Genomic DNA, 23,348 nt, shown 5'->3' on the forward strand with positions numbered 1-23,348 from the left:
GACAAGGCAAGAAACAACAAGTGTTGGAGAGGATGTGGAGAAAGGGGAACCCTCTTACACTGTTGGTGGGAATGCAAGTTAGTGTAGCCATGTTGGAAAATGTTGCAGACCAGCATGAGAAGTCCAAGGGAAGACCAAGAGAGAATGGTGGGGAATTAAGAAAGACAAGAGTCAGAAAACTGGGATTGGGAGGTCTCCATGGGCTGATAACCCAGTGGACCTCCAAAATGCACGAGAGACCTTATTTTATGGTTCAATAACAGGGATGTTTATCAAGGAACTTGAGGTCAGATGACCACAAGTCCCACGTGGCCGCCTTGCTTTGAAACAAAAGTTTATTCAAACATATTTACAGAGGAACTCAAGAACCATGTCAGCTTGACCCAGAGTGCTTATGTAAGCCAAACCAAATAGTGAGTGACCTGCAGGGATTGCGAGAGCTAGCCCTTGGTAAAGTTCCTTTGACTGCAGGACCGTGTCAACTTGCAGTCAGTTCCCCACAGGAAAACAGTGTCGAGTTTCCTCAAAGAATTAAAAATAGAGCTACGCTATGACCCAGCAATTACACTACTGGGCATTTACCCCAAAGATACAGATAAAATGAAAAGAAGGGCCATATGCACCCCAGTGTTCATAGCAGCAATGTCCACAATGGCCAAAATGTGGAAAGAGCCAAGATGCCCTTCAACAGATGAATAGATAAAGAAGATGTGGTCAAAAAAAAAAATCTAAAAAAAAAAAAAAAAGGCGGGGGCACCTGGGTGGCTCAGTGGGTTAGAGCCTCTGCCTTCGGCTCAGGTCATGATCCCGGGGTCCTGGGATCAAGTCCCGCATCGGGCTCTCTGCTCCGTGGAGAGCCTTCTTTCTCCTCTCTCTCTGCCTGCCTCTCTGCCTATTTGTGATCTCTGTCTGTCAAATAAATTTAAAAAAAAAGATGTGGTCCATATATACAACAGACTATTACTCAGCCATCAGAAAGGATGAATACCCACCATTTGCAACGACATGGATGGGACTGGAGAACATTACGCTGAGTGAAATAAGTCAAGCAGAGAAAGTCAATTATCATGTGGCTTTACTATGTTGTGGAATATAAGGAATAACATGGAGGACATTAGAAGAAAGAAGGGGAAAATGAAGGGGAGGAAATTGGAAGAGAAGACCAACCACGAAAGACTTTGGATTCCAAAAAACAAACTGAGAGTTTTAGAGAGGCAGTTGGTGAGGGGATGGGTTGGCCCAGTGATAGGTATTAGGGAGGATATTAGTTTTGCATGGAGCACTGGGTGTTATACGCAAACAATGAATCTTGGAACACTGCATCAAAAATTAATGACGTACTGTATGGTGACTAACGTAACATAATAATAAGATAAAATAACTGTGGCATACATGTAAGCCCCAAATAATTGTGCTATTATGTGCCTGGCACAGCTCCAAGTGTACCTATAGATTCATCTCTTTCAGAATCCTCACACCCCCATCAACAGGTATGCTCTGGTCCCAGGATCAAAGATCAGAAAAGAGGCAGAGAGGTGCTGTGATTTGGCCACTTACCTTGCTAATACATGACATCAAGAATAAAAACTACAGAATGGAGTTAAGTCCAAACCCTAAGCCTGAATACTGGACAGATCCTTAGGCTTTTCCACAAGCAGAGAACCTTGAGGAGGGAAGGAGCTAAAGAGAGTATCTGGTGCGTTGTATACTCTACCAGATGTGGATGAGATAAATCTGTCTTCTTGAGTGGGTTTCGCTTACTTATATTTTCATGTCTCCACAGGTCTTGTCTGTTCTCTCTTCCAACTGACTGTCATCATCACTGGCGCTAAGTTTCTAGGTCTTGAGTGAAGATGAGTGATGGGAATCTGAAGTCTGGCCCTTTTGTCTGCTCCTCCTCCAGCTCTTCCTCTCAGTCCTCCCCCTCTTCTTCCTCTTCCTCTTCTAGCTCTCCTTCTCCTTGTTATTTAATCTCATCCTTGATGTCCTCTGCCTCCTCCAACTCTCCTTTTGAAAATGGAGTCATGCTGTACATGGCCTATTTAAGCAAGGAGGGGCTGCAAACATTCAAGCAGCTTTTAGTGGATGAGAACCCCAGGCCTGGCTCAGTCCAGATCACCTGGGACCAGGTGAAGACAGCCAGATGGGGAGAGGTGGTTCATCTCTTGGTGGAGTTCTTTCCCGGACGACTAGCTTGGGATGTGACTCATGACATCTTTGCCAAGATGAACCAGACAGAATTGTGTCTTCGGGTACAGATGGAGCTAAACTGTGAGTAGTAATCTGGTATACAAAACGGGGCTGGGGGGATACCTGGGTGGCTCAGTCAGCTGCCTTCGGCTCAGGTCATGATCCCAGGGTCCTGGAATCGAGTCCCACATTGGGCTCCTTGCTCAGCAGGGAGCCTGCTTCTCCTTCTGCCTGCCACTCCCCTTGCTTGTATTCTCTCTCACTCTCTCTCTAGCAAATAAATAAATAAAATCTTTAAAAAATGTTTTATTATGTTTAGTTAGGCACTGTATAGTACATCATTAGTTTTTGATGTAGTGTTCGATGATTCATTAGTTACATATAATACCCAGTGATCATCACAACACATGCCCTCCTGAATACCTATCACTCTCTTACCCCCTCCCCCCATTCCCCTCCCCTCTGAAACCCTCAGTTTGTTTCCCAGAGTCTCTCACGGTTTGTCTCCCTCTCTGATTTCTTCCCATTCAGTTTTCCCTCCCTTCCCTATGATCCTCTGCACTATTCCTCATGTAGCACACCTGAGTGAAACCATATGATCATTGACTTTCTCTGCTTGACTTACTTCACTCAGCATCATCCCCTCCAGTTCCATCCATGTCGATGCAAATGATGGGTATTCATCCTTTCTGATGACTGAATAATATTCCATTTTATATATGCACCACATCTTCTTTATCCATTTGTCTGTTGAAGGACATCTCGGCTCCTTCCACATTTGGCTATTGTGGCCATTGCTGCTAGGAACATTGGGGTGCACCCCAATGTTCCTAGCAGCAATGGCCACAATAAACAAAATATTTTTTTAAAATGGGAACGGGTTTGAGTATTAAAGAACTAAATACTTTACTGGGTACCCAAGAAGGCAAATAGTGGAGTATGATGATGACTGACCCCCAAACCCAAAGACCATCACATTAGTATAGTTTTAAAAAACTTAACCAGATACTGCTTATCTGGTATCTGTATATACTCTATCTTCATTATTGATGGATTCCACGTTTGTGAATTTGACTATTCACTAAAATTTGTTTTAACTCCAAGATCAGTAATTGGGGCACTTTCATAGTCATTTATAGACATGTAGGTTGGAGAAAAATTGGACACTGATGTTCCCAGCTGCAGCTGAATAAAGCAGTGCTCTGTCTTCTGACCTGTGCCCTCATCCTGTAAATAAGTGTCCTTTCCACAATCTATTTGGTGCCACTTTTTTATGTTTCTGTGTATCTCGTTGGTGTTTAACCTGTCCCCCACGTGTGGTGGTGAAGGGATGTTCATGAATCAATAATACATATTGAATAAGATTTCTTTAAACAAAAACACACATAGACCATGGTTTCGTATTGAAGAGCCGAAATGTTGTAAGCAGAGGCTACAGGAATCTAACCCTGTATTCACGGGGGCGCGGTACTGGTTATTTGAATATTCACAGTAATTTTATAGAACTTAAATAGCCCGAGTAAGAGGAGTTAGTGAGGGGCGCCTGGGTGGCTCAATGGGTTGGGCCTCTGTCTTCGGCTCAGGTCATGATCTCAGGGTCCTGGGATCGAGCCCCACGTCTGGCTCTCTGCTCAGCAGGGAGCCTGCTTCCTCCTCTCTCTCTTTGCCTGCCTCTCTGCCTACTTGTGATCTCTGTCAAATAAATAAATAGAATTTTTAAAAAAAAGAATCTTTAAAAAAAAGAGGAGTTAGTGACTATGTATATGTGTACACATGATTATTTTCATATACATCTAAATATGTACATACACAGACACATGCAGACATATATGTGCACACTCATAGATTTTAAAGTGTGCATGTATCTCATACACACACATGCATGTGTGTTTGTGTATATCACTCCCTCTGTGTTTGGATGAGCTATCGGTTTATGTTATTGAATACTTCTTCAGTACATCCTAAAACGGCACCATTTTCTTACTTCCTAGCATCATGGTGGAGTCTAGGCCATTTTCTTCACCCTGGACTAAAGTGGTGAGAGAATGAGACTCTGGGATCCTATCCTGAAAGAGCCTGTTGCTTCCATGTGGCTATCCCTGTCTCGTCAGTCATTCCAGTGCGATAGCCTCCTTTCTTGTCTGTTCCAGACATTCTACCCAACCTGGAGCCCGAGGACTCGAACCCAAGAGAAATGCCAGTGAATTTGGAGGAAGGAGAATCTGGTATGTGCTGGCATTGTGACAAAGCCTGGAGGAAAACGGGCTTTGGGTTGGGGTGAGAAGCTCAGTTCCTAGGGTGAGACAGATAGTAAATTAGTATGTCAGTGTCTGTTCAATGAATCAGAATTTTAAGAAAAAAAGATAGTTACGGACACACCTAACTCAGAAGTCCAGCCACTAGCCCAGTGGGAGGCATCGAGCGATGTCAAGGAGACATCACTTCTGTCCTTCTCCTGGCTCCCTCTTTTTCCATGGGACTCAGCCTTGAGTGGTCCGTCCTACCCCAGTGGCCACCTTGGCCACCAGCTACCTTACCCATACATTGTGCCTGCTTAGCACCATCGGCAGAACAAGGAGTATTTTCTCATTTCTCCAAGCACTCATCCCTGAACTGATTCAGCTGAATGAACTGAGGTCATGAGCTCAACAATGAATGAAATGATGAAGCGCCCCGGTTGGTTAAGACTGGCCCATGTACTTCAGAGAGAGCTTGTTGGTAGGGCCACCCACAGCCCAACGGAACAGACCAAGAGTGGCAAGGGGTGGTTTTCCAAAGATCCACTGGAGTGCTGTTGCCAGATGGGAACAGCTGGTAGGCAAAAAAAATACAGCCAATACCTTAATCCCTCCTCTTCTCCACTCCACCATCCTGAAGCATCAAAAGTTGGATTCTAGAAAGAATTATGTTCATGTGAATCAAGTTTGCACTTCCCAGTCAGGTTGTATGAAGAGATGAGGTCAAAAGGAGCTGGGGCCCCAGGGCAACACTCTAATCTGTTAGGAAAGCACATGGAAAGTGGGGTATGGGATCCCCATTCCCATTCCCATAGCCATTCAACAAACACTAGAGGGCTGATGGTTCTGACACCACATCTGAGCCAGAGTTGTAAAGTCTACTTATTTTGGAGACGGCAGGCTCGAGGCTTAGAGCTTCTGTGATTTACTTACTCTCATAAACCCAATAAGTAAGTAGACCTTGAACTTGCAGTCAACTCCTTCTATCTGTCAGCTGAGGTGGAGGGAAGGAAGTCAGAGTCAGACATCATGTATCATTTGTAAAGTTTCCTGTTGAGGGGAGGGGAGAGAGAATCACAGGTTGAGATAAAGGCTGTGACAGATCCTATTAACTCCCTACCCCACACCTCATGTGTTGACAGAATCCAATTTATTTAGGGATAAATTGGACCCAGCCCTAAAGGAAATACTTTTTCTCCAGGTTTCCTTAAAGTTGGGGTTAACCATCTGATGGCTCTAGGCCATGAGATACAAGTAACTGTATCTGAGCGTTACGGTTTGTACCAATGGACGTACCCATGAGCTGCGAACATGTCCCTTCTCCCCACGATTTCTGCTTTGAATGCAAATATAACTCATGACATAACGATAACATAACCACAACAGCAATCCCCTCGTCATGAGGCAAGAGGTACCAAGGACCTACTTACAGAAATGTGGTGTTCCTTGGCCCGGAAGCTACAGAACCACCCGCCTATTTCAACAGCTTTACACACGGCTCCCTCTATTTCTTAAGGAAAAGGCAGCCCTTCTCCGTTTAAGCCACTTCGAGTTGACTTTTCGGATTACTCACGGCTTCTTTATCGGTGCGGGGCCGCCAGGACAAGAGCATGAAGTGCAGGTGTGTCATGGGGCTTGATGCAGACGTCAAGGCTAGCGTTCTTTCCGTTCGATCGGTTCTCGTAAACAACTCACACTGTACCCTGTCTCTCTCCCACCCTGCTAATCTAGATAAAATACAGGAGTACAAAGTGCACGTGACGGATGAGTATTCCATGATACGGACGATGACCACCTGGTCTGGGAGCCATGTAGACTTCTTCTACCAAGACATAGAGAGACACGGGAGGTTCTTACCATGTCTTTTTCTTCCCAAAAGACCGCAAGCCAGACAGCCCAGGACTGTGGTCCTACAGGGAGTCGCTGGGGTTGGAAAAACAAGTTTGGCCAAAAAGGTGATGTTGGAGTGGGCAGAAAGCAAGTTCTACCGCCACAAGTTCCGGTGTGCTTTCTACTTCCATTGCCGGGAAATGGCTCAGGCGGACGAGCAGAGCTTCGCAGAGCTGATGGCCCGTAAGTGGCCTGGGTCACGGGCTCTCGCGTCCAAGATTATGTCCAAACCAGACCAACTTCTGCTCCTCTTTGATGGCTTTGAGGAAGTGTCACTGACCCTCACGGATAGACCAGCTGACCTGAGTGATGACTGGAACCAGAAATTGCCTGGGCCTGTCCTCCTGACTAGTTTGCTGAGCAAAAGAATGCTTCCCGAAGCCACCTTACTGATCGCCTGCAGGTTCACAACTTGGCGGAAACTTAAGCCCTTCCTGAAACACCCCTCTTTCGTAACACTCACGGGGTTTAGCATGGCAGAAAGAGCCAAGTACTTCAGGACATACTTCGGAAACAAGAGGGATGCTGATGAAGCCTTGAGGTTTGTCACGGGAAACACAGTTCTCTTCTCCATGTGTCAGGTCCCTGCCGTCTGCTGGATGGTGTGCTCCTGTCTGAGACAGCAGATGCAGAGAGGAGCAGACCTTGCACAGGCATATCCAAACGCCACAGCTGTATTCGTCCAGTACCTGTCTGGCTTCTTTGCCACCAAGCCTGGAAACCCTCCCAGGAACACTCATCAGACACGACTGGCAGGTCTGTGTTACTTGGCCGCAGAGGGTATGTGGGACATGAGATGGGTGTTTGACACGAAAGACCTCGAGCAGGCCAGGCTGGATGAGACCGCTGTTGCTACTTTTCTCCGTGTGAATATTTTTCAAAGGGTGGCAGGTGACAGGGACCGCTATGCCTTTGCCATTCTAAGCTTCCAGGAGTTTTTTGCTGCCTTGTTGTACGTTCTGTGCTTCCCACAACGACTCAGAAATTTCCGGGTGTTGGACCGTGTTCAGATCATACGCCTGATAGCATATCCCGGAAGAAAGAAAAACTACCTTGCTCAGATGGGGCTCTTCTTATTCGGCCTTTTAAACGAAACGTGCGCTTCGGCCGCGGGGAAGTCATTTGGATGCAAGCTGTCCCTGGGCAACAAGAAGAAGTTGCTGAAAGTGGCAGCCCTGTTGCATGAATGTGGCCCACCCACGCCGCACCACGGCGTCCCGCAGCTGTTCTACTGTCTGCATGAGATCCAGGAGGAGGCATTTGTGCGTCAGACCCTAAGCGATTGTCAGAAGGCTGCTTTGATCATCAGCAAGAAGAAAGACATGCAAGTGTCTGCCTTTTGTCTTAAGCACTGTCAACATCTGCGGGATCTAGAACTGACTATGACCCTGACCATCCCCTACGTGGGCACACTCAGCCCGGATCCCCTCCATTCCGCTGAGTGAGTGCTCCCATCTCTCCTTTGGCAACTTGTGCCTCCCAGGGACCTTGCCTACCGTCCCCCAGGCATTCAGGGCGGTCAGCTGTCCTGAGGTCGTTCCTCACACACGGTGCTGCTAGGGTGCAGATTTCCGTGCTGTAACTGGGAGAATCCTGGAAGCAAGATGATCTGTCTACTTTCCTTATCTCTATCCTGCCTGCCCTCCCCTCCCTTGTATGTGGGGACCTTGTTTCACCCGTCACCCCCACTTCTGCGTATCACCAGCTTGCTAGTCTCTAGGGAAGTGCTGTCCAATGGGACTTCCTGTCACGGTGGAAATCCACAAGCTATGTGAGACTGCTGAGCACTTGGAATACGGCTCGTGGGACTGAGGCAGTGCATTTCAAATCTTACTTCACTTTAATTAATTTAAATTTGAGCAGTCACATGTAGCTAGTGGCTGCCGTATTGGGCAGTGCAGCTCCCGGGGAGATTTTCTTTCAGTGCAAAAACATCGCTTCTGTCTTTAATTAGTGAAAAAAGAACTGAAAACTACTTGTCCTCATCAGGGGACTATCACATCTCCCTTCTTATTTTCCGACCAAACACCTGGAAAACACCATTTCTAGTCACTGTTTCTTCCCTACTCCCCACTGTGATTTGAAGTGGGTGTCCTGGCTTCCTGGGCAAGAGTTTGAGTTCTCCGTCTCCTCCCAGAACCAACTGTGTGTCTTCGGACAAGTTCAGCTAACTTTTCTGGGTCGCTGTTTCTTCATGAGTAAATGATTTTTTAAAAATAGTACAAGGTTTTTTGAAGGTTAAGTGAGATAATATGCATGATACACCAAGCGTGTCCCAGCCTTTAGCTCCTACCAATAAAAACAAGCTATAATTACTAATAGGATTCTTACTCCCACCACTCAACTGAGACTCTCACAGAAGATCTATATTAAAACAAATATAGTGAATTTATTTTTTCTTAAGAAGTGACAGTTTATATTGACTACTCGTTTTTTCATACAGTTCTCATACTGGTTCATATTTTTTTAGCCATTGCTCTGTACCAGACACAGGGCCAGGTATTTTTACTTTATGTGAATTATTCCTTTTAACGTTGCCATTGGGCACCATGAAGCCATGGAGGTCAGGCAGATTTGTAACTTGTCCAAGGTCACACAGCTGGGGGAAGCTAAGACTAAACTGAAATTGGACCTCTGATGGCTCTGATGAAGAGCCAGAAAACTAGACTTAGGCTGGGGATTGGAGTCACAGCAGGGAGCACAATCCTTTTTGCTGCAAAATTAGAGTGCTTCCCTCATTCCCTAGTTGTGCTGTGTAAAGGAGCCACTTTTCCAGACGCATGGTTTTTTCCATGAAAGCCAGCATGAATCTTAAGTGTGTTGATGGGTTGTTGTCAGATTCTTTTTAAATATCCTCTAATAGTCTGATATATGGCTAGATAAATCAAACGGACCTCTTCTGAAGTTAGGGGACATCTAGGTTCTGCTCTCTCTGTTGTCACATCAAACGGTGCCCCATCGTCATTGGGCACATGTGAGTTTCTCCAAAGCAGAGGTAAGCAAATTAAGCCTGGTCGTTTTTATAAATAAATTTTAATCAGACGTCGGCCATGCTTGCCTATGACATCCGTTCCAACGGCCACCACATGGCCGCGCCAGAGCTGGGAGACTTCCACAGATCACTTGGGCTATGAAAACCGAATATATTTGCTGGTTGACCACTTACAGAAGAGGTTTTCCGACCCCGTGCTAGGGTATATTTTTAGAAAAGGAATTGCCCAATCACAGAGCGCACACATCACATCACATTAACTTTCTATCACAGATAGCACCAAATCGCTCTCCAGGGAGCCTTAGGATCTTGCGCGTGGGATGATCACGCGGGAAAGACCACTCCGTGTCTTCTTCCCACGTCCACGAGCAGCTGCACAGCTCCCTATTGCACATGGTTGGGCTTCCCAACAAAGACCTCCAAAGTCGAACCGTAATGTCTTGAGATAAGTCTGAATAATTTTAAAACCTAACATTGGCAGAGCTCTTAAAAGGTGAGAAATTGGGGCACCTGGGTGGCTCAGTGGGTTAAAGCTTCTGCCTTCTGCTCAGGTCATGATCTCAGGGTCCTGGGATCGAGCCCCGCATCGGGCTCTCTGCTCAGCAGGGAGCCTGCTTCCTCCTCTCTCTCTGCCTGCCTCTCTGCCTACTTGTGATCTCTCTCTGTCAGATAAATAAAATCTTAAAAAAAAAAAAAAGATGAGAAATTTCCTTCATGTTGGTCAGTCTGTTGATAACTTTTGGGGCAGTTCTTGAAGGAGGTTCGTATACTTACCCCAGCTTTTTGGAGCTATGATTGATGTATAGCCTTGTGTACGTTTAGGTATACAACATAGTGATTTTCTATATGTACACATCGCAAAGGATTGCCACAATAAGGTTACTTAATATATCCATCTCCTCGCCTAGTTACAGTGTGTGTGTGTATCTGATGAGAACTTTTATTCTCAAATGACTTTCAAATACACAATATGGTATTGTCCCTGGTAGTCCCAGCTGATAGTCCCCCCCTAGAATCTACTCATCTTATAACATATCTTATAACTTATATACCTTTGACCGCTTGTATCCACTTCCCCCACTCCCATACATGGAGTTTGCATTTTTTAATATCAATTTTATTGATTTTACTTAAAACATTAATATATCTTTCCATAATTATAAAAATTGTTAAGATATGTGCAAAATACTCTGTATTGCTTTTATGTGTTTGCATTTAAAATGGATGGGAAAGGCACGTGGTTTTATTTTATGGGATTTCGTTCTGAACGAAAATGACATGCTAGTTTAAGAAGTATTCTGAAATTTTCTTTTTTCATCTAATACGTCTTAGAACTATTTTAATGTGTGTGTATACCTTCTTCAGTGAGGTGTCCTACAGTCTCCTGGGTGCACTGGAGATTATTAAAGCAGTTCCCCCTCATTTGCTTTTCAGTTATTTGCAACTCTCTAATACAAACAGCATGAAAGAAAAATCCTCACAGTGCCTCTTGGCCAGCCTCTCTGAAAAGACTGCACAGGGGAAAATGAAGGGGAAAATCAGCAGGTCCTTCCAGAGTCCAACTACATCTCATACTGGTCTAGCTGTGGATTTTCCTTTCCTGCACTCACCATGCCAAAAGAAATTAATTTTTCCCTTATTCTGTTCCTACATAGACTTTTTTCTTTTTAATAACTTTTTTAAAGATTTTATTTATTTGACAGAGATCACAAGTAGGCAGAGAGGCAGGCAGAGAGAGAGGAGGAAGCAGGCTCCCCGATGAGCAGAGAGCCCAATGCGGGGCTCCATCCCAGGACCTGAGCCGAAGGCAGAGGCTTTAACCCACGGAGCCACCCAGGTGCCCCTCTTTTTAATAATTTTATAAGCAAAGAGTAAGAATATAAAATAAAGCTATAATTCAATCTCTGCCCCCATAGAAATCCTAAGTGATTAAAACAACAACTCTCTTTCTTCCTAAGTCATGGGAAAATCTAGATATCCTTATATAAGACCACAAGTCTTCCTGGAATAAAATGAGAACTCTTGCAGTGCTATTCCTGGGCAATTTTTTAAATGAGAGAGACTTACTGGAATCGGAAAGACTCTGTGATCAAAACCAGCCCTGGGTTTACAAGTAGATTTTCTCAAGTTTCATCTCTGACGGTGATCTGTGTTCTCTTCCCTCCCTTGCACATAGACCAGAAAGCAGTGACCAGTGTTTTCTCTGGTGGCAAGAATTCTGCTCCGTGTTTAGGACACATGAGAATCTGGAAGTCCTGACTTTGACCAACACTTCTTTGGAGGCTGAGTCAGTGAAGGTTCTTTCTGCGGCTCTGAGACATCCTGGGTGTAAACTGCAAAAACTCATGTGCGTACAAACAGACCTTGGCTGGAAGGAATCCCACTGAAAGAGTCTGTTCCCTTTCCCGTGTTTCTACCCCCTCTCTGTTCACCTAGACTTGCAGAAAGTGTCCGTGTGTACTGTTTTCCCCTTCCAGTCTTATGGAAGCAGAGTGGACACAGCACTGAGTAAGTGTTCAGGTGTGCAGCATAATGTCTTGACGTGCATGTAATGCAAATTGATCACCTCTGTAAGTTAATATTCATCCCCTCCTAGAGCAGCCAAGTGGTTTTCTTCCTTGTGGTAAGAAGGATCTTCTCTCTCGGCAACTTTCAAATACGCCGCCCAGCCATGCTGACGGCAGTCCTCGGGCCGTACGGCACGTTCCCAGTGTTTTTGCATCTGGTACCTACGAGCTTCTATCCTCACCCAATTCCTCTGCCTCCTGCCTCTGACACCACCACCAACAAAAAAAAAAAACAAACCCCAATCTCTTTTTCTGAGTTTTGGGTTTGTTTGCTTTTGAGATTCCACCCATTAATGAGATCATTTTTCCAAAAAGGACATACAAATGGAGTTGTTTCCCCATTTCACAGATGAACAAACTGGGGCACAAGGTGATACTGTTGATACATACTTAAAATATGGATTTTTAAATTTTTTACATTTAAATTCAATTAACCAACATATAATACATCATTAATTTCTGATATAACATTCAATGATTCGTTAGTTGCATATAATGCCCAGTGCTCATCACATCACGTGCCCTCCTTCATGCCCGTCACCCAACTAACCCAGCCCCCGACCCACTTCCCCCCAGCAACCCACAGTGTGTTTCCTGGAGTCAAGAATCTCATGCACATCTTGGCTTGAGTCCATTCTCCTAGCCACAACACCATGCTCTCTCTCTCTCTCTGCTTTTAAATAACTCATCAATAACTCATTCAATAACTCATCAGAATTCCTTGAAATAGCCCACCAGACATCACATGGTCCCTAGCCAGTATCTGACCAATTTTGTCTCCTGTTATTATGACTATTATTAGCGCCCACATACTGAGTGGGCACTGTACATCAAGCCCCGTGCAAAGCCAATTACAGGTATTGTGTACATTAGCCTCCACCCCCATCTTAAGGAGAAGGCATCAAGCACTCTCTCTTGTGGCCCTGACGCTGAAGCCTGGAAGGTACGTGACCTACTTAAGGATCACCCAAACAGGGAGGCCCCGCGAAGCTGAGAACCCAGTGCAGACCTCATAGGAAAGCCCTCATGTACTCCTAGATGAACTGAATCTAGAACTGATGAGCAAATGGGCAGGCGTTGGTCAAAAGGTACAGAGCTCCAGGTAGAAGTCGAAGAAATTCTGGGAATCTGATCATCAGCATTGTGGCAGCAGTTAGCAATATTGTATGGTATCCTGCAAAGAATTCTCATCGCAAAAAAAAAAGAAATGATAATTTTGTGACAGGATGACGGTGTTACCCAATGCCAAGGCAGTCACCATTTTGCAGTATATTAATGGATCCAATCAACATGTCCTGCAGCTTAAACTTACACATTGTTCTGTGTCAATCACACCTCAATAAGGAGATGAGATCTGATTGTAACTAGGCATGCTTCCCTCTCCAGCTTCACACGTGTGCATCCCTCCACGCTGAACGAAGACTTAATCCAAGTTTTGATTGAAAACCAGTATCTGAGCTACTTGGAAATACAAGGCACGGAAGTGAGACGTGAGGCCATGGAGTTTCTGTGCACAGCCTTGAAATGTCCGCAGTGCTATCTGCAGTATCTGAGGTAAGACGAGCCTGGGGTCTCGCGAGACCCTGGCGCCCAGACTGTTCTTTCCGAGATGGGGTTATATGCTCAGTCTTCCTATCATCCTTCTTTCGATCTTGTCGTTGTTAGTTTTATTTGGCTTTTCTTTTTTTGAGGTGTACAATGTGATGACTTGATATACACACACATTGTTCTTAGCTCACAGGCTGAACAAAACCAGGTGGCCAGGAGACCTGGCCCACAGCCAAAGTCAGCCAACTCCCAGCGCGTGTTCCTGAGGTTGTTGGGTTTATGCAGTGGGGTGCTCCCGCTGTGCGTTCAACAACTCCATGTCGGTGAATCAGCCACTGTGGGAGCATCACACTAGACATCAACAAACACTGCACATAGGGCTTTTTTCTCCAGAGTCAGGAAACACTTACCAGTATCCTCACCAGACTTTCTGTGTGTTCCATCGTCCCAGTAAAGCTTGGGCAACCTCTTATTTTCACCACCCAGCTCTGGTCCTTCACACCTGTCAGAGCTGAGTGGAGCCTGGAGACTCAGGTGGCTAGACCCGGAGGTGGCTCAGCACGGTAGTTGGGTAAAGGTCGATGTCAGGTGGGAATCTCCCTTGATAAGATGGCAGCTATGATCTCACGGGATGGAAATCTCAGTTCTTTGTCTTGAAGATTGTTTGACAGATAAATGTAAAATTGAGGTCCTGTTTCATTGATAGAGCCCAGTTGTAAGCCCGCGTCTGTTGGTTATGGCCCCAAGTGTCTATTATTTGTTACTTTGTGACAAAGATGCTGAATTTGATGCATGCTTACCAGCTGGAGAAGATGAGCATCCTTCCTGGAGCTGCTCTTGTGTGAAGAACAAAGATGTGGGACAGTAGATGGGATATATGCGGCTACGTGGGTACCATTTTCCCCAGGAGTTCAGGCTCGGCATTTTTATGTGGACTCCATAGGCTGGAAGACTGCTCAGTTACCCCTAAAAGTTGGGTTGATCTTGCCAAGGATCTTGGAAGTAACAAACGCTAATGCTAAGAAGTACCTGCCTGAGCAACGTCTTCCCGGAAACATCACCAACGGCTGGGGAGCACGGGCAGAAAGGAACTACTGGGACTTCACCAAGATCAAAAGCTCTTGCACAGCAAAGGAAACAGTCGACAAAACCAAAAGGGAACTGACAGAATGGGAGAAGATATCTGCAAACGACATATCCGATAAAGGGCTGGTGTCCAAAATCTATAAGGAACTCATCAAACTCAACACCCAAAGAACAAATAATCCAATCAAGAAATGGGCAGAGGACATGAACAGACATTTCCGCAAAGAAGACATCCAGATGGCCAAGAGACACATGAAAAAGTGCTCCACATCACTCGGCATCATGGAAATACAAATCAAAACCACAATGAGATACCACCTCACACCAGTCAGAATGGCTAAAACTAACCAGTCAGAGAATGACAGGTGTTGGCAAGGATGCAGAGAGAGGGAAACCCTCCTACACTGTTGGTGGGAATGCAAGCTGGTGCAGCCACTCTGGAAAACAGTATGGTGGTTCCTCAAAAAGTTGAAAACAGAGCTACCCTACAACCCAGCAATCGCACTACTGGGTATTTACCCTAAAGATACAAATGTAGTGATCCGAAGGGGCACATGCACCCCAATGTTCATAGCAGCAATGTCCACAATAGCCAAACTATGGAAAGAACCTAGATGTCCATCAACAGATGAATTGATGAAGAAGATATGGTATGTGTATATATATGTGTGTCTATAGACAATGGAATACTATGCAGCCATCAAAAAGCACGAACTCTTCCCATTAGCAACAACATGGTTGGAACTAGAGGGTATTATGCTGAGTGAAATAAGTCAATCGGAGAAAGACAATTATCATATGATCTCCCTGATATGAGGAATTTGAGAGGCAGGGCAGGGTGTGTTGTGGGGGGTAGGGAAGGAAAATATGAAAGAAGATGGGATTGGGAGGGAGACAAACCATAAGAGACTCTTAATCTCACAAAACAAACAGAGGTTTGCTGGGGGGAAGGGGGAGGGAGAGGGTGGTGGGGTTATGGACATTGGGGAGGGTATGTGCTATGGTGAGTGCTGTGAAGTGTGTAAACCTGGTGATTCACAGACCTGTACCCCTGGGGCAAATAATACATGTTAATAAAAATAATTTTTAAAAAAAGAAGTAGCTGCCTGGAGACATTTGGGGCGTATTGCCTGCCAGTGGACCGACTGGAGAGGCTGTCGTAACTCTTGTTGTCATGACTATTGTTCATGAGTATGGGGAGTTGAGTGCTTCTGGGACAAGAGCGTTAGTGATGGAATGTGTGCCAACCTAAGTCTCGTGGCTGGCATCATTGCACAGATGGGTCCATGAAGAGTCGAGGCGGGAGAGAGAGAATGTCTACATAAAAGTGCACGTTTACAAGTAATACCTTGGACTACAGAGCTACAGAGAGCCTGGCTTGTCTGTCCTCCCGTTTATGACCTAGAACCTCTCCAGCAGGTTTCCTTCCTCACCATTTGTGTTCATCCCAGCCCCGCTCTTCACGATAGCCTCCTTCGGCTGGGCTGATCAGGCCCCTCACACGTATATTCTTTTTTTTTTTTTTTAAGATTTTATTTATTTATTTGTGAGAAAGAGAGAGGGAGAACACAGAGAGAGAGGGAGGAGCAGACTCCCCGCTAAGCAGAGAGCCCGACGTGGGGCTCGATCCCAGGAGCCTGGGATCATGACCTGAGCGGAAGGCAGACGCCCAACTGACTGAGCCACCCGGGAGCCTCTCACACGTGTGCTCTTACACACAGCACCACAGTTCCACATTGCTTTGAATTTCACACAAGCGACCTCAGCTAGGATATGGTCTTTTTCTGATCCACGGACGTTTTTGTGCTCAGCTGCTTCAGAGCCCCGTCCCCGTCACAGAGGAATGGTAACAATTGTGTAAATATGCAACAATGTAGTTATCCATCCGACCTGCCGCTGAGGTTTGGCTGTTGGCACACACACACACACACACACACACACGCACGCACACACGCAGTCCACACGCACACACACACGCTGTGATGCACACTCCAGCAGTGGGGTCTCCGGGTCACGGAGAACATGCCTCCTCCATTTCACCGTCTCATGTCTGGTGTCTTTGCACCAGCTTAAGGTCGCACCAGCAGCTGGATGCCCTGTCCCGTACCTCCGAGTCCCCATCCGGCCGTCGTCCCCGTCTGTACTCTCCCCGCTGGCCTCGCCAGTCTGCTGAGCAGGAGATGGCATCTCATTGTTTTGACCTCTGTTTCCTTCATTACTATGAAAATGTTTCCATGACCTCTACGATGAATGCCTGCTCCTATCTTTAATGCAACTTTTAAAAGTGTATACATGTTGGTTTTTTTTTTTTTTGAGTAAGCATTGATTTTTGAAGCTTGCAAAAGTCTGTCTCTCACAGACTCCAGTGTCTGTGAGTCTGGATACTGCCCGCCCACAGTATCCATTGCATATTCTTTAGCCGTCGGTGGTCTCCTTCCCGTCCTCCCTATCCCTATAACCGTTCTCCTGACCCACGTCTCCTCCACTCCCTAGTCTCACAGGAAGGCTGCTACCCTCTTCTTCAGGACTTGTTAGCCCTAAGAGGGGGTAACAGAGGTGTGATGAGGCTTTTCACACCACAAAGGGGAGCCCAGATGGCAGTGTTCATCTCTCAGTGCGGGGCAAAGAAAATCTGGGCGTGCATATGAATTAAAGTGGATTCCGTCTGTGTGTTTCTGCCCCCCAGATTGGAGAATTGTGAGCTCACGCTGCTTACCTGTAAAACTCTTGCCTCCTCCCTCAAGAGTAATGAGATGCTGACCCATCTGAGCGTGGCAGAAAACGCCCTGCAGGACGAAGGAGCGAAAGAGCTTTGCAGCGCCTTGGAGTGTTCTACATGTCCTCTACAGAGGCTGGTGTGAGTCCCAGATAGCCTCTTCTTGAGGGTCCCTGGAGTAGAATCGAGTGATTGACGGAACCGGCTGTGTGTGTGCACATAATCTCGATCATGAATTCTTTTTTTTTTTAAGATTTTATTTATTTATTTGACACAGAGAGAGAGAGAGAGATCACAAGGAGGCAGAGAGGCAGGCAGAGTGAGAGGGAGAAGCAGGCTCCCTGCTGAGCAGAGCCTGACGTGGGGCTCGATCCCAGGACCCTGAGATCATGACCTGAGCCCAAGGCAGAGGCTTTAACCCACTGAGCCCCCCAGGTGCCCCTCAATCATGAATTCTTTAAATGATTTCCCTTAGGCGTCAGGATGTGTGATATTGTGATTTATAACACAAGAAATGTGTATTTGGTCTTTGTCCCTGTTTCTGGCACAAAGTTCCCTAAACCCTCGGAAATACCTAAGCAGTGAGAGCTGTGAAAGTGTCTTTTATTATGTTAATGAGGCGACTTCGGGAAAGCACCCAAGGATGGGGTGTTGCTGCCCTAAGAACCAGCCTTGTGATTAGAGGGTTAGAACTTTAAGTCCTTCCCCATGACCTCTGGGGAGGGGAGAGGGGCTGGAGATGGAACCAGTCACCCACAGCCGATGATTTAGTTAATCACGCCTGTGTGATGAAGCCACCAGGTAAGCCCCAAAGGACGGGGTCTGAGAGCTTCCGGTGAGAGGCAGGGCGAGTGGCCCACCTGGAGAGGACCCCGAAGCTCTGCGTCCTCTCCCCGCGCCTCCTCCCGCGCGTCTCTCCCACCTGCTCTTCCCGAGTTCCATCCTTTTGTAGCAAAATGGTAATGTCGCGAGTAAATGGCTTTCCTGAGTTCCGTGAGCGGCTTCCGCAAATTAACCGAATCCAAGGAGGGGTCACGGGAACCTGACGGGTGACTGGCGCCCTGGGATGGCACTGGAACCTGCAGAGGAAGGAACCACAGCCTGGGCTTCGGGCCAGGGTCGGGGGCAGGGTCGGGGCCAGGGTCGGGGCCAGGGAGGTGGGGCCGTGAGGTGGGGCCATGAGGTGGGGGCCTTCCAGTAGGACTAAGCCCTTAGCCTGCACAATCTGGCGATCTGCACATGGTGTCAGAATTGAGTTCATCTCCCTGATCCTATTAGTGTCCGGGAGCTGTTTCTTACTGTGGGGGACCCTCCCCCCCATACTCGTTGAAATGAGACTCAGAACACTGATGTCGGGTGCTTTTGTCCATTATTAACAGAAAATAAACTCAGACGGTCTTAAACCGTAAAGAAATGTGCTAGCTCCTAAAACCAGAAACGGAGAAAGTGGCACGACATATCCCCCGAGCGCACGACGCTTTCAGCAGGGAGCGGTGCGGGGGCTTCTGGACACCGTCCGGCTCTTCACAAGGTTAAATGTGGACCCAACACGGAGTCAGCGACTCCCCCGCAAGGTACCTGCGCAGCGGAAACAGGACGTAGGTTCCCACCGAACTGTGCCCAGATGTCCACAGCGGCATGTTTACGAGAGTCAGAAGGTGCAAACAAGCTAAGTGTGGATTGTGCGGAAAATCCGAGGTGACCGAGGAAACCCAAGGGGGCCATGGGGAGATGGGAGAACCCAGCTTTATTAACGCCAGTGGGCTCAGCGGGATGGTTCCCAAAGACTGAGTTAGGAGTGAGTTTTTATGGTTACAGGCAATGGGGGATGGTGCGGGGTGTTCTCCAGGTCTCTCAAGGCCCGGACACTTTCCCAGTTCCCCAAAGCCAAATGGCCCTTTCCTGCAGAAGTGTAATCTGTGTGGAGGCCTCTCCGGAGGGTGCTAAATCACCCGGGAGGGGGGCTGTTTCTCTTTCTTTTCTTATTCAAACAGGACCAGGCAACTGGTCTTTTTCTTCTGTCTCAGCAGGAGCAATGACTTGTTATCTTAGTCAAACGGGAAGGCTACGGGTCCTTTTCTTGGCCTTAGCAGGAGCCAAGGGGAGCCCGGGACAGAAAGGGGCTGGAGCTGGAAGTCTCCATCCGCCTCAGTGATAAGCTGAGGCGTGAATGAAGAGTGTGTGCTGTATCCTGTGACGGAAGTGACTCAACCGTAGTGAGGAACAGTGCTTTGAAATACGTTACAAATAGACTACGGTCGGGCGCCTGGGGGGCTCAGTGGGTTGAGCCTCTGCCTTTAGCTTAGGTCATGGTCTCAGGATCCTGGGATCGGGCCCGCATCAGGCTTTCTGCCAGTGGGGAGCCTGCTTCCCCCCCTACCTACTGCTCCCCCTGCTTGTGTGCTCTCTCTCTTTCTCTAACAAATAAATAAAAATCTTTAGGAAAAAATTATGGTAAATGAAATAAGCAATTTTTTTAAGATCTCGTTGAGATTTGGATTTTAGTTCGTTTGGATGACTATCCAGAACCAGATAGAGACTGCTGGGGTTGGAGGGTAGGCTGGGGGAAGAAATTAGGAATTGAAAGGGTACAGGGTTTTCCTTCTTGGGGTGATGAAAATGTCCTAAAATTGTGGCAAATGTGCACCTCTGTAAATATACTAAAAGATGTTGATTTGTACAATCTAAATGGGTGAGTGATATTGGTGATATTAGTCATATCTTGATAACGCTGTTATACAAAAAAAAAAAAAAAAGGCAAGAAAGGAGTAAAATCTAAAGGTGTTTTGGTTGGTTTTCTTGACACATGTTTCTTTGCAGCCTGAGAAACTGTGCCCTGACCTCTGACTGCTGTCCGGACCTGGTCTCCGCTCTGGATAAAAACAAAAATTTGAGAAGCTTAGACCTTGGTTTTAATAGGCTGGAGGACGATGGCGCCATCCTGCTCTTTGAGGCCCTCGCGAAGTCCCAGTCTGGCCTCCAGATTCTCGAGTGAGTTACCCCGCCTCCACGTTTGCGACAATGGTCTGTAAAACTCTCTGAGCAGAATACGGGAAAGGGTTTTTGCATTTCTGCATTTTTTCCTCCATTTAGTTGGAGGACTGGGCAGCCTCAGTGCAGGGTTGGGAAAGGGGTTCCCCAGACTGGGAACTTCTTCCCCTGGGGAGTTGTTAGAGACGAAAAGGAAATCATTGCCTTGTTTGTTTCCCTGTCTGCGCAATGCCCTCCAGGTGCATCGGTGGGATTTCCTTCTTTCTTAGGGCTGGATAGTATCCCATTGTGTGTCAATACCACATTTTCTTTATCCATTCACCCGTTGGTGGGCAAAGAGGCCTTCTCTGTGTGGTAGCTACCGTGGGTCATGCTGTAGGGAATGAGGATGCTGGTGTCTCTTGGAGACCCTGGTTCCAGGTCCTTGGATGGGGACACGGAGGTGGGGCTGCTGGGTCGTGTGGAGCTCTGGGGGTGAGCTGGCAGCGCCCTCGACCTTCACGACCAGGCAACTCCCATGCATGGTGCACTTGGAGGACCCTGGTTCTAGGAAATGGTCTTCCATTCAGCAGAAATGTCTTTGTTGGCTGTGGACCCATGCCTGACATGGCTGGTCTGAAATCGACCTTTGTACCTCGGGATTCCTTTATACATATAATTTTTTGTCGTCTTCTTCTAAATGATCTCGATGCTTGCATGCACACCAGCCAGCGGTTTGACAAGATTCATCCTATTTTTAATTTGTATCGTGGTTACATTAAGTATTTGGAAAAGATTTGGAAACAGCTCTTCTCTGGTGATCAGTGGATGAAACGATTTTGCCTCTTTTCTGCCCACATTTTCTTTCCCTATTAGTGTAATCTGGGTTTGTAGACTAGATCATCACAATCATTGTTTTCTGTTACCTCTCTAGTTTCTTAGGTTCGTCCTGATAATGGATTTCCTTTTTGTTGATAATTAGCTAGTCTAAGGAAATTCAGTGTTCACTGTAACTCATGATTTTTTTTTTTTTAACTTTACGACATCTGGGTGGCTCAGTCCAGTCATGCACCCGACTCTTGGTTTTGGCTTAGGTCACGATCTCAGGGTCGTGAGACAGAGCCCCATGTCGGGCTCTGCTCTCCGTATGATGCCTGCTGGAGAGTCTCCTCCCTCTCCTCTGCCCTTTGTCACACACTCTCTCACTCTCTCTCTCTTAAAAAAAAGTATTTTTCAAGATTTTTTAAAAAATTTTAAGTAATCTCTACACTCAACTTGGGGCTTAAACTCCCAACCCTGAGATCGAGAGTCCCATGTGCTACCAGCCAAGATGCCAGGCGGCCCAGGTCACGATTCCTTTTCTCCAGAAACTGAATCTTGGGTTTTAGACATTGATTTCTCTCTTAGATTGTGTGAAGTATATTTTCAAGAAGGAAACAAATTTCCAGATGAGCATTTATGTGGTGTCCTCTAAGCCTTTGATCGTGTGAGATGACTTTTTTAATCTGCGTTCACTGATGAGCGGTGACTTGGCTGAGTATAAAATTCATGGACCGTCCCCCACCCCAAACTTCTTGATCTAAAAATCCCCTAGATTTCATTCTGTGGGATTCTGGTCTTGTAGAAAAGCCATCTACACTTTCCCCAAGAAGAACCCAGACTTCTATTGCTTATTCTCCTCATAAAAAAAAAAAAAAAAAAAAAAAAGGCCCTCACACCCCTGCAGGTCTTACTCACGGTTAGAATTATTTTAGAATGACTCTCCCTCCTCCTTCTGTTGAAGTGATTTGCATGACTGACCAAGATTAAGGAATGTTTCAGCTGGTGCAAGGAGGGAAAAGCAGGTGCCTCCCTGGGGGGGCAGGGTCCGGGCCATTCCGCACTAAGGAGAAGCTGGTGCTTGCCCTTTTGGCTTGGGCAGCTGTTTCCAGCTTGTCACTTCTCAGCTAGCAGAGGTTCACAGGGCGGGGGAGGCCACTGGAAAGAGAGTCAAGGATGCACACACAGGAGACTCAGGGACCCCCAGGGCCCCTCTGTCCTGTCTGCTTTACACTGCTTGTCATAGCCTTGCTCCGAGGGAGATTGTACTTTGTGTTCAAAAATGGGACCCAGGATGCCTGGGTGGCTCAGTCAGTTAAGCGTCTGCCTTCGGCTCAGGTCATGATCCCAGGGTCCTGGGATCCCACATCTGGCTCCCTGCTCAGCGGGAAGCCTGCTTCTCCCCCTGCTTGTGTGCTCTCTCTATATATCTGACAAATAAATAAATAAATATAATCTTTAAACAGAAACAAAAATAGGATCCCAAGTGCCCCCTTTCTGTACCTTTCACTCAGCTACACACTACTTCGTCTTTTATGCCCACTCTGGATTTCTTTTTTTTTTTTTTAAGATTTTATTTATTTATTTGACAGACAGAGATCACAAGTAGGCAGAGAGAGAGAGAGGAGGAAGCAGGCTCCCCGATGAGCAGAGAGCCCAATGCGGGGCTCGATCCCAGGACCCTGAGATCATGACCTGAGCCGAAGGCAGAGGCTTTAACCCACTGAGCCACCCAGGCGCCCCCACTCTGGATTTCTGATAAGTGGTACTCCTGTGGCCCGGCTCCTTTCTGGGCTGGCCTCTCCTGCTGAGCCGTGAGCACAGGGGGAGCTGTCCACAGAGGAACCAGAACCCCTTGCACACTAGAACAGTGAAACCAACCATGCTCTTCGCATAGATTTATTTGGTGACCTGCCTCCTCGCCCCACCCCCAATCACATATGCTGTCCGGGAAGCCGGGGATGTTTTCCTCACTGTGACATCAACAATGCCCAGGGCAGAGCCTGATACACAGGGCTAAATAAATATTTTTTGGATGGACAAAATTAATGCACAGTGACAATTTCGGAAAGAGGTAATGTGGCTCAACTTCTTGGAGTTGGGGCTTAGAGGGTTGGGATGGGCACAGCGACTCGTCTACTGTCTGCTTCCCCCCCAGGCTGGAGAAGTGTCTGCTCACCGCTGTGTGCTGCCAGGCTATGGCTTCCATGGTCCTGCACAACCAGAGCCTCAGATACCTGGACGTGAGCAAGAATGACATCGGGCTCAGGGGCAGAGAGCTCCTGCGGGAGGCCTTCCAGCAGCGCAAGGGGAAAGAGAAGGTTGTTCTGTAA

General features: G+C 46.9%; 1 protein-coding gene across 1 annotated transcript; it reads left to right on the top strand.

The window, feature by feature from the left end:
• Positions 1-1,982: 1,982 nt before the first annotated feature.
• On the top strand, positions 1,983-23,348 carry NLRP8 (NLR family pyrin domain containing 8; the record flags this gene model as incomplete). The annotated part of the gene is made up of 8 exons (XM_080828635.1): positions 1,983-2,271; positions 4,341-4,415; positions 6,159-7,758; positions 13,263-13,430; positions 17,197-17,367; positions 20,047-20,217; positions 20,638-20,691; positions 23,174-23,348. The coding sequence occupies 8 exons, from the start codon at positions 1,983-1,985 to the stop codon at positions 23,346-23,348; spliced, it is 2,703 nt and encodes a 900-aa protein (XP_080684761.1).

Source organism: Martes martes (assembly GCF_963455335.1).
Source record: "Martes martes genome assembly, chromosome: 17".
Lineage (NCBI taxonomy): Eukaryota > Metazoa > Chordata > Mammalia > Carnivora > Mustelidae > Martes > Martes martes.